A 12,375-nucleotide genomic window follows, 5' to 3' on the forward strand; every position below is an offset into this window, starting at 1 on the left:
TGTATAGTATAATCACACATTTCAAGTGTGACCAGCTTTGTGCCTTCAGCTGTTCAAGAAGAGAGGATTACCAATATAGGCACGCTCCATTAAGCATCTTACTGTTGTTGTAAAGCATTTTTTCCCCTGAGGCTCCCAGCTGCAGAGTAGACATACCCTGGTCAATTAATACAAAGAATACTACATATTATAGGACCATCAAGCTTTAGCAAGATTTTGGGCAATATTCTTACCACTTTGCTAATGTACTAAAGGTGTGATTTTGATGTATGCAAAGAAGAAGAAATGAAATGAAAGGGCTTTAACTCCTTCCTCATAATGACTCCATGATTTTGGAAAGTGTTATGAAACAGGTTTGTCCTCAGACACTGTAGTTTGTTATCAATTACCAGTAGCTCCTTAGTAAGTAATCAGTTCTTTCACAGCTTACTATACAGTGTAATACGACAAAAATATGATACCATTTGTACACTAAGATAACCACAAATATTTTAACTAAATTAATGAGTTCATTCTTTAGCTGTCACATTTAGCATTTAGAACTACAAACAAATGTGAGAAATTTTATAAAATGGAGGAATACATATAAGAGTTTATGTATATATCAGTCATACAGATAACACAGAACATATAGTACACACTGAGGCCCTAATCACAAAAACACATATGCATGTAAGTAGTCTCCCTGAACTCACTGTAACATCAGGGTCCAATCTGATGTTACGTTAGCTGCTTAATCTAGATAAATGATATGGTAATCTAAATGGCAGAGACTGTTAAACACATACACCATGGAAAAATGGATCAATAATGATATAATTATCTCTATTTGCACATAGAGAGCTGTTTGTCTTGTGGAATTTTGCAAATTTCCGTCAGGCTAATTAGCAGCCAAAATATAGAAAGCAACTTCCAGAAATGTTTACAGCAGTGTTTTACCTCAGTGAAAAGTAATCATGCACACTGTCATTTACCTTATATTTTCCTTTAATAATGCCTTCAAATAATCTTTCCTTGGTTCCATAAAAAGGCAAACAACCACTTAGTAGAATAAAAAGGATCACTCCACAACCCCAAACATCTACAGGCTTCCCATAGGGTTCTCTTTTTACTACTTCTGGGGCCATAAAATGAGGTGTTCCTACACGTCCTAAATGGAAATACAAACAAAACTGAGTAAAGTGATGTGTTTCAAACATGAAAATAAAAGTGAATAGGAAAGAAATTAATCTGCATTAAACAGAAAAACAGTTTTAATGGAAAGTTTTATTCACGGATTAAACTTTTTTTTAAAGACAATATTTTCCTTTTCTATATTCAGTATTTGTGAAATGTGTCAGAATGGAGTAGTCACTAATTTCTCTGCTCCTTGGTTTACCCATCAATAAATTTACCTACCTTCCAAAGATGTCATGTAATTAAAGGTTATTTTAAAAAGCTCTGAGATCCTTGGGTGAAGTGTGCTGTATAACAAGTATTTGACAGCCATGGAGAGTAAGACGCACTATTTATCCACAGAACAGGTATAACGGAAGACTGTTCCCCCCTAAATGCTTTACCAACGTTTCTTAACTTTGATTTGAAGGAGTCACCTCTAGAGCTGAGATGGCTGTTCAGGCTCCATATCCTTTTCACTGAAGGGTATCAAACAGTGCCTAATGTTTTTATGGTGTGGACATTGTCCTTGAAGAATTATACTTACAACACAAACTCACATCAGATGCTAATGTTTTGGGGGCAGGTTTTGAACCAGTGATTAAACAGAGGACCATGAAAACAATTATTTTTATGATCAATGCCCTTGAACTTTCCAGGGAGTAAAAACAATCTTTTTTCTTAGGATTACTTTTGCTCAATTACTAACTGATGTGTTAAACTGAACAAATGTAATAAAATGCATTTTATCGCCCTCTGTACATTCATCCCCAAATGGTCCCTGTTGCAAAGGAACTACAGAAGAACCGCAAATGTAATTTTCAAGGCAATAGGAGCTTTGTCTGTACTACATGAGCAGCCTTAGGACTTCACAGGCACTGATGGTAACATCTGGGGAAAATCACGAGTCTGGCTAACAGCTGCTACCACCACCACTGGATCTATCATCATTTATGTGCCCAGACTCGACAATTGTAGTGCCCAAAAGCCTGAGTCAGGCCCATAGTGCTGGGTACTGTACAAACTCAGATGAAAAGATGCTCTCTGTCCTACAGGGATTACAACCTAAAGGACTCAACTGCTATCACCATTTAATGCTACCACTACTAAAAGTTGCCTTGCAGAAAGACTTCTGCTGGACTGCTTTTTCCTGGGCACCACAAGAAGACAAAACACCACGAATATGCTTTAACTTGGTTGTACAATTTTATAGAGTAACAAATCTGAGAACTATCTGGCAACAACTTGTCCAATGCAGATCATCCTTCCTTTGTAATCCATCTATCTGGTGGTGGAGGGTTGCCCCTGCTCCATGTAATCTGGTCCCAGAACCACTGGTGGGACTCCGCCACTCTCCCTTTGTATGAGGGCTAAGGGGTGGGGAAGAGGGGGTTGTTTCCTCAATGTCTCAGATGTTAGGAACCCCAACCCATTCCCCACCTTCTATAAATGCCGCCTTCTTATCCGTTTCCAATTCCGATTCATCAGGGAACCGGAGCCCCTACTGAATGATTACCTGCACTGGGCATGTGCCAATTTGTAATGAAATTAATTTTACAATCTAACCTATCCACCAGTCCCCAGGCTGCTGAGAGAAAGGTGAAAAAACCCACCTTGCCCAGGCCAATGTGGTACTGGGGGAAAAATTAAATTATGAACCCAAAAAGGAGACTAGTGCCCACAACAAAGCCCAGAAACTGAGTCTTACTCTAATCCCAATGGGAGGGAGAAGGGAAGCTTTACTCCCAGTGCAGACTGGTGCCTCAGGGCAGGGGGAAAAGGCTTTTAAACCTCCCCTGAGATGCCTGGGAGTGAATAGACTTATGCTGCACCCATCTGCCAAACCAATCAGCCACAGAACCCCGACCACAAGGAGGGGAGGGTTATGTGGAATCCTTCAAAGGGTCAAAGGTTTTCCTTCCTCTGATGTCCCAGACTAGAATCATAGACTTTAAGGTCAGAAGGGACCATTATGATTGTCTAATCTGACCTCCTGCACAACGCAGGCTACGGAATCTCACCCACCAACTCCTGTAACAAACCCCTAACTTATGTCTGAGCTACTCCAATTGTGATTTAAAGACTTCTAAGGTGCAGAGAATCTTCCAGCAAGTGACCCGTGCCCCATGCTGCAGAGAAAGGTGAAAACCCCCCAGGGCCTCTGCCAATCTGCCCTGGGGGAAAATTCCTTCCCAACCCCAAATATGGCCATCACCTAAACCCTGAGCGTGTGGGCAAGACTCACCAGCCAGACACCAAGGAAAGAATTCTTTGTAGTAACTCAGATCCCACCCCACCTAACGTCCCATCACAGGCCATTGGGCATATCTACCGCTAGTAGACGAAGATCAATTAATTGCCAAAATTAGGCTATCCCATCATATCATCTCCTCCATAAACTTATCAAGCTTTGTCTTGAAACCAGATATGTCTGTTTCCCCCACTGCTTCTTTTGGAAGGCTGTTCCAGAACTTCACTCCTCTGATGGTTAGAAACCTTCATTTAATTTCAGGTTTAAACTTCCTGATGACCAGTTTATATTCATTTGTTCTTGTGTCCACATTGGTACTGAGCTTAAATAACGCTTCTCCCTCCATGGTATTTATCCCTCTGATATATTTATAGAGAGCAATATTATCTCCCCTCAGCCTTCTTTTAGTTAGGCTAAACAAGCCAAGCTCATTGAGTCTCCTTTCATGAGGCAGGTTTTCCATTCCTCGGATCATCCTAGTAGCCCTTCTCTGTACCTGTTCCAGTTTGAATTCGTCCTTCTTAAACATGGGAGACCAGAACTGCACACAATATTCCAGATGAGATCTCACCAGTGCCTTGTAAAACAGTACTAACACCTCCTTATCTCTACTGGAAATACCTCACCTGTTGCATCCCAAGACCGCATTAGCTTTTTTCACAGCCGTATCACATAGGCAGCTCATAGTCATCCTGTGATCAACCAATACTCTGAGGTACTTCTCCTCTGTTACTTCCAAGTAATGCGTCCCCAGTTTATAACAGAAATTGTTATTAATCCCTAAATGCATGACCTTGCACTTTTCACTATTAAATTTCATCCCATTACTATTACTCCAGTTTACAAGGTCATCCAGATCTTCCTGTATGATATCCCGGTCCTTCTCTGTATTGGCAATACCTCCCAGTTTTGTCATCTGCAAACTTTATTAGCACATTCCCGCTTTTTGTGCCAAGGTCAGCAATAAAAAGATTAAATAAGATTGGTCCCAAAACCGATCCCTGAGGAACTCTACGAGTAACCTCCTTCCAGTTCACCTTTCAGTGTGACCCGCTGTAGTCTCCCCTCTAACCAGTTCCTTATCCACCTTTCAATTTTCATATTGACCCCCATCTTTTCCAATTTAGCTAATAATTCTCTATGTGGAACCGTATCAAATGCCTTACTGAAATCGAGGTAAATTAGATCCACTGCATTCCCTTTGTCTAAAAAATCTTTTACCTTCTCAAAGAAGGAGATCAGATTGGTTTGCAATGATCTACCTCTTGTAAAGCCATGTTGTATTTTGTCCCAATTACCATTGACCTCAATGTCCTTAATTACTTTCTCCTTCAAAATTTTTTCCAACACCTTGCATACTACAGATGTCAAACTAACAGGCCTGTAGTTACCCGGATCGCTTTTTTTACCTTTCTTAAAAATAGGAACTGTGTTAGCAATTCTCCAGTCATACAGTACAACCTCTGAGTTTACAGACTCATTAAAAATTCTTGCTAATGGGCTTGCAATTTCATGTGCCAGTTCCTTTAATATTCTTGGATGAAGATTATCTGGGTCCCCCGATTTAATCCCATTAAGCTGTTCCAGTTTGGTTTCTACTTCGGATGTGGTAATATCTACCTCCATATCCTCATTCCCATTTGTCGTCCTACCATTATCCCTAAGCTCCTCATTAGCCTCGTTAAATACTGAGGCAAAGTATTTGTTTAGATATTGGGCCATGCCTAGATTATCCTTAACCTCCACTCCATCCTCAGTGTTAAGCGGTCGCACTTCTTTTTTTGTTTTCTTCTTATTTATATGGCTATAGAACCTTTTACTATTGCTTTTAATTCCCTTCGCAAGGTCGAACTCTACATGGCTTTTGGCCTTTCTCACTTTATCCCTACATGTTCTGACCTCAGTAAGGTAGCTTTTCTTGCTAACCCCTCCCATCTTCCACTCCTTGTTGACTTTCTGCTTTTTCTTAATCACCTCTCTGAGATGCTTGCTCATTCAGCTTGGTCTACAACTCCTGCCTATTAATTTTTTCCCCTTTCTTGGGATGCAGACTGCTGATAGTTTCTGCAACTTTGACTTGAAGTACTTCCAGGCCTCCTCTGCCTTTAAATCCACAAGTTTTTCAATCCAATCCACTTCCCTAATTAATTTCCTTAAATTTTTAAAGTTTGAAATAAAAAATCCTAGTCACAGATCTATTTTTGTTTATCCTTCCATTTAGTTTGAACTGAATTAGCTCATGATCACTCGAACCAAGGTTGTCCCCTACAATCATTTCTTCTATGGAGGTCCTCACTGCTCACCAAAACCAAATCTAAAATGGCATCCTCTCTTGTCGGTTCAGCAACTACTTGGTGAAGGAATCCATCATCTATCGAATCCAGGAAAATCTGAGCCCTATTATTATTACTAGCACTTGTCCTCCAGTCTATATCTGGGAAGTTAAAGTCTCCCATGATCACACAATTCCCATTAGTATTTACTTCTTTAAAAACATTAAAGAGGTCTCTCTCCATATCCACATCGCATCCCGGCGGTCTATAGCACACCCCAGGCACTATCCCAGGGCAGACTCTAGTAGCTTTCTTCCCCAAAGTAATTTTTGCCCACACAGACTCTGTCTTATCCATTCCATCACTTCTTATTTCTTTACAATCTACCTCATCATTGATATACAATGCTACTCCACCACCTTTGCCTTTATTTCTGTCTTTCGTAAACAGCACATACCCTTCAATACCCGTACTCCAGTCATGACGACTATTCCACCATGTTTCTGTTATCCCTATAAGATCTGGTTTCACTTCCTGCACCAGTAGCTCTAGTTTCTCCATTTTGTTATCTAGGCTCCTCACATCTTAATTTTTGCCATTTGGCTTCACTCACATTCTTTACCCAATTGAGCACAGACATTCTACCGCCAATATTACCTATTAGATTGATATGTACACTGCCCTTCTGCCTTATATCCATTCTCCTACCCACGGCTGTATCCTTTCTTACTTCGCTTTCTTCCCTCTCAAAAAGAATAATTGGCATGGAGATTACCTGGACATCTCCCAAGCATCTCCCCCGAATTCCTAGTTTAAAGCTCTCTTGATCAGTTGTGCCATCCTCTATCCTAGAAGTCTATTTCCCTCCTTACTCAGGTGAAGTCCATCCCGAGAGAACACTCCTCTGTCCATGAATGCTTCCCAGTGGCCATACATCCCAAAGCCCTCCTTATAGCACCACTGCCTGAGCCATCTGTTGAGCATCATAATCTTGTCACACCTTTGTTGCCCTTCTCTAGGAACAGGCAGAATCCCATTGAAGATCACCTGAGCCTCGATTTCCTTTAGCATCTTTCCCCAGCCTGGCATAGTCTCCCTTGATTCATTCCAGCGAGAATCTAGCCGTATCATTTGTTCCCAGATGAAGGATAATCAATGGATTCTTTCCCGCTCCCATTAGGATCCTCTTCGGCCACAGGTCCACATCCCGTATCTTAGCACCTGGCAGACAGCACACCCTTCTGTTCTCTGGATCAGGTCTTGTTAAAGGCCTGTCTATTCTTCTCAGCAATGAGTCCCCAATCACGTAGACCTGCCTTTTCCTGGCGATGGTGTGATTCTCCAGTTTATCCCCTGTTCCATCTGGCCGAAAGTCCTCTCGATTCCCATTGCCCCTTGCAATCCTCTGCAACCCATCCTGTATCCTCTGGGGGCTCATATTTGGTGTTATCTCTATTGACTCTTGACCTCTTCCAATAGGGCTATCTGCTCTTCTCTTTTTCCTTGCCCTCTCACCTTCAGTGACCACCTGCTGTGCCCCTTCTTCATTTTCCAACTCCGCAAACCTGTTCCTGAGCTCTATTTCTCCTTCACTGCCCTGTCTTTTCCTCTGCCTGGTTCTCTTAGTCACATGCTTCCACTGTCCACTTTCCTCACCCAGCAGTATCCCCTCAGAGTTCTTCGGTCCTGCTTCCATCTGCAACTCTGAGCTTTTCCCTTCAGCCTCCTCATGTCTTTGCTCCATCATCTGCTCAAATCCCCTTCTAAACTCAGCCAGAGTCTCCACCTGCATCTCCAATCCTAGGATCTTCTCTTCCATCAGCTCTATCAGGTGGCACTTCATGCAGACGAAATTCTTTTCAGGTACCCCCTCCAAGATCATGTACATGCCACAGCTTCTACATCCAGTCATCTTCATTGTGTCTTCCACTACTTGGGTCACCACCACTGCTGCCTCTGTGTCTGTCATAGCCTTCCCACTTAAGTCCTGTTAGTTTAGGAAACACAAACCAAACCAAAATACACACCCACAGCAAATCAAACCTCCAGTGAGCACGAAAACACAACCAGAACACCACACACTCCCTTCACTAGCCTGTCTGTTCCTTTGCCTGGCTCTTAGTCTTCCCCCGAACTCCTCCAACAGAACTCCCGCTCAAACTCCCCTGTTTACAGCTCTGTTTGCTGGCTCCTGTGCCGCTGCAGCTGTCTGTGCCACTGCCTGACTGGCTGGCTACCTTTATCGGATCCCTAGTCAGAGAAGCCCCGCCCCCTAATAGGGCTCAGCTTCTCTTCCAGCACACTGCCCCTACAAGCCTCTGAGGTAGGGCATTTATGGAATCGAAGCTTACCAAGTTGCTTACAATCATATGATTTTTTCCACCGAGTGCCTACAGATCCATGTAGAGGATATCGATGCTAGTAGTAACACTGCTTATAGGAGAGTCTCCTTCAGCTTAATGGTAGAGCTACTTGGATGAGGAGGTTACTTACGTGTAACTGGAGGTTCTTAGACATTTGTGATCCCTATCTATAGGCCTCTGAGAGCTTTATGCATGTGCACCATGTGTCCAAAGCCGGAGAATTTGAAAGTAGTGTCCACTGATCCGTGCATGCTCCCTGACTCATGGTTTCATACAAGGTGCTAAAGTGTGGGTCAGACTGACTGCACCTCCAATTCCTTCTCCACCACAAATCCAACAGATCCACAACAGAGGGGAAGGAGGGCGGGAAGTGGAAAACATGTAGAAGAACCTCTAGTTAGAGTAAGTAACCTCCTCTGCTTTGAGCCTTCAACTTTGTGCCCCCGTTTGTTGATGTAGCCAACAGTCGTGCTGTTGTCTGACATGATGAGAAAATGAGGCCTAGGAGGAATAGGCTAGTCCAGGCCATGACTAAAGGACTCTTGGCTACATGAGTTTGAGTTCTTGTGGAGTCTGGAACCTGTCCCTTGGTTGGTAGGCTTGTGATCTGACTGAGTTGATGATAGCCTCTATAAAGTCTAGACATTTTCTGGGGTTTTTTGGTCTGTTTTTGACATTGATACTGACTCTGAGGGGAGAAAGGAGGCCGAGCAACATGGAAGTTGAAAGATACAGCCTGATTTTTTGTCTCATTTTGTTTTAGGTTAATAAAGTCAATTCATTTGTATACAGGGCCGGTGCACATCATTTTGGCATCTGAGGCAGGGAGCTCAAATGATGCTCCCACGCCCCCTCGCTTGGGCCAAAACTTTGAAAGGTCTCAATTCTGCCTTCTTCCTGTTCTACTCCTCTCATGGTACTGCTCTGCTACCTACCCCAGTAAAGGAGAACTAACAACTTAAAATGCCTTGTTCAAAAATTTTAATTAACACTTAACTTTCAAACGCCTGAACAGCAAATATAACTTTTCTTGACTGCACAGTAAACACTGACATTTTTAGCTGTTTCAATAATCAAAGGGGTGCTTTCCGTGCCTTCTTGGTTGCAAAGATTTGAACTGCTTCCTACTGAAGGTCCACAGTCTGGGCCAGCTCATGCTCTATTGAGATGACTGCAAGGCCGACCAGCCTCTCCTGTCTCATTGTGGAGCGTAGATGTGTTTTTATTAACTTCAGCTTGGAGAAGCTGCTTTCTCCACTGGCAACTGTTACAGGAAGCATTAGAAGTATGCACAGAGCAACAAAAGCATTTGGAAAGAGGATAGTCATCTTATTTGTGCACATATATTCCAGAACAGCCTTTGGAGTTGATCCTGCTGAAACGTATCTTGAAAGGGCTTTCAGTTCATCACCTAAATCACTCGCATCAATATCGCGCATGTCATATGTCATCACTGTCTCTAGTGCCCTGCATTGCTGGGGTAGGTCTTCTTCAGGTATAGTGAAGAGTTTTGGAATATCCTACAACATCCCAAATATACTGCTGTGTTCCTTGAGCTGCATGAAACGTTCTTCAACTGACTGTATTGCACAATCTAGCACCTGGTTAAAGAATTCAACTTTGAATAGTTGTTTGGGGTCTCTTATGGGATTGTCCCATGCCTCGTAATCAAAATGTCTTCTTCTTTGGTGACTCTTGTATTCTCGAATGGGTGGGAAAATAGCTTCCGTGTGAAGTTCCTCTGCCAACTTCTGTGCACCCTTCAGAACATTTTGAAATCCCTCACCTGACCAGTAAGACTGTAGGGAAGACTTTGCTTTGTCTGGTTGTTCCATTGCTCCAGATATATCAAGGTCAACACCTTGGAGTCTCTTGCTTACAACATTTATTCCAAACGGTATGTCATGTCACAACACTAAGCTACACAGAAATTTGAAGCTATGTATGTTTCTGGTGATTCCACTTCCCTCTGCCACTGTTCTCCCAAGAACAGTTCCTGTCATAGCATTATCCTCCATAATGGCAACTATGGCATCATCTATCTTCCCAATCTGGTGTTTGATAGGCTTTATCACCACCACTCGACTTTCCCATCGTGTGGCAATAAGTGGTTTCAGTGTCAGAGAGGATGTTCCCAGATGTTGATTCAAAATTTGACATCGATGAGTTGATGCAGAGAAAAATACATAGATGCTTTGAATTACATTAAAAAATTCAGCAGCCTCACTAGAAGCTGACGCTGCATCACGGACCACCAAGTTCAATAAATGAGAACTGCATGGGACAAAAAAAGCTCAAGGGTTTAACTCTCAAATCCGTGTCTGCACTCCTCTGTTCTTTCCTCTCACGTTGGCACCATTATCGTAGCCCTGACCTCTCATGTCAGCTGTCGCAATTCCCGTTATCTTCCAGCTTTTTAAGAAGCACATTTGTCATACCATCGCCTGTAGTATCATCAATGTCAATACATTCTAGAAAATGCTCTCTGACAGTCACCATTGCAGGGACATTTTCACTAGGTTCTGTTGTTGTTACAAAACATACCATTAAAGTCATTTGTTCCATATGGCTGATGTCAGGTGTGCAGACCAGAACAACAGAGTAATATCTTGCTGCCTTCAGATCTGCCACAATCTTCTGTTTGACTTTTGTTGCGAGTAACTGTAATGGTCTCATTTTGAATTGTTTTTCCAAGGTAGTGGTGTGTGTACATTTCTTGGGTGGTGACTCTTCTTAAATGCTCCTGGAGTACAGCATCAAACTCAGCCATCAGCTCCACAATTTTAAGGAAGTTTCCATTGTTTGGCACATACAGCTGATCTGAAGTACAACACAGTGCTAGGTTTTGGGTAGCAAGCACTCTCACAATGGCAATGAGCCTTTTCAGAACATTTTGCCAGTAAAGAGACTCTGATGCAATCTTCTCTTGATGCTGATAATCTATGGTGGCCTTTAACCTTAGTCTCATCTCAAGCTCTTTCTACCTATGGAATGCTCTCTGGTGATTTGCTGCCTTCTCATGGCATGCCAGATTTCTAGCCAAATTTTTCCAGTCCTTTGTTCCTGTAGAACCCAATGTGGCTGAAACAGTAGACTGGAAGAGTCTGCAACAAAAACAGTATGCAGCATTCTGGGTTTTTGAGTACATAAAGCCATGGCCTCTCCACTTTGTCACCATTGGGGATTTCACGCCAGTAACATGTTGGATGGAAACTTCTATTTTTATTGTCTTTGGGGAACATGAAGTTTTTCACTTGCTGTGGCCCATGCAGTACAAGGAAGTCCCTCAGGCTACTGCTCAAGTGGGCCTACAGTCCTGGATCATCTAGACTTAAGGAACTAAACTCAGCAGCAGCTGTTCCTTGTGCCTCCACCACACTCTTCTCTGATCTACACTTTTCTTCAGGAATGTGCATGGTTACATCCATTTGAGATGGAGATATGGATGCTGCAGTAGCTGCCAGGTCACCTGCACGCTGACTAACTAGAAGATCAGGCATCTCCTCACCACTCACATCCTCACTGGGGCCAGAAGGCTCACCGTGAACATTTGTGTCTATGTATCTCAGGAGAGCTCCTTCGTGCTTAGATAGAAAAGTTTCCCTTTGCTTTCTTTCTTTTTTTGAATGCTGCCCCAGAGGGGCATTTTCTTCTTTCACTCATGACTGCTGTTCTGTGCCAGCTATAGTGGCTCTCAACACTCAACTGAAGGGGACAAATAAGCAGGCTGGTAGCAGGGCCTGAGTGAGGGAAAATATCAGTGTCTTAAGGGCCTAACTGGCTCCTACTACTTCAGTTGACTGCCTGTTCTCCTCAAGTGGATTCAGGGAAGCAGCAGGAAACAGGAAGCTCTCTGACAAGCTGGTGTTAATCAGCCCAAGCTCCTGGGGGTGCTAGAGAGGTACATAAGAGGCTGCTCCTCCTCTCTCTCCCTGCAGCTCCTGCTGCTTTCTGTTATTCCCTCTCACCTTTTCTCCTGCCTGCCTGTCTCGTGCCCTCCTTCCTCCAGCACAGCACTCCACCATCTCTGTGCATCTAGAGCAGGGAGAATACATATGCCCCAGCATACATTCTGGGTCCTAATGGCCCCCCCGCCCCACAGTCTGGCACCTGAGGCGGCCGCCCCAGTTTGCCTCATGGTAAGGCCAGCCCTGTTTGTATAGGATCCTGACGCAGGGAAGAAAGGTAAGCACCAGGATACGGACCCTGGACTTCAGGAAAGCAGACTTTGACTCCCTCAGGGAACGGATGGGTAGGATCCCCTGGGGGACTAACATGAAGGGGAAAGGAGTCCAGGAGAGCTGGCTGTATTTCAAGGAATCCCTGTTGAGGT

The 12,375-nt window shown here is 43.3% G+C and overlaps 1 protein-coding gene across 10 annotated transcripts in view; it reads right to left on the reverse strand.

The window, feature by feature from the left end:
- CASK (calcium/calmodulin dependent serine protein kinase) overlaps positions 1-12,375 on the reverse strand; it is a 411,477-nt gene that overhangs the window by 141,714 nt on the left and 257,388 nt on the right. For all 10 annotated transcript variants that reach the window (XM_074969135.1, XM_074969125.1, XM_074969132.1 and 7 more), the window contains exon 7: positions 975-1,150. In XM_074969135.1, coding sequence (XP_074825236.1) covers positions 975-1,150 — 176 coding nt within the window. The remainder of the gene's footprint in view (positions 1-974; positions 1,151-12,375) is intronic.

The sequence above is a fragment of the Natator depressus genome, chromosome 1 (assembly GCF_965152275.1).
Source record: "Natator depressus isolate rNatDep1 chromosome 1, rNatDep2.hap1, whole genome shotgun sequence".
Lineage (NCBI taxonomy): Eukaryota > Metazoa > Chordata > Testudines > Cheloniidae > Natator > Natator depressus.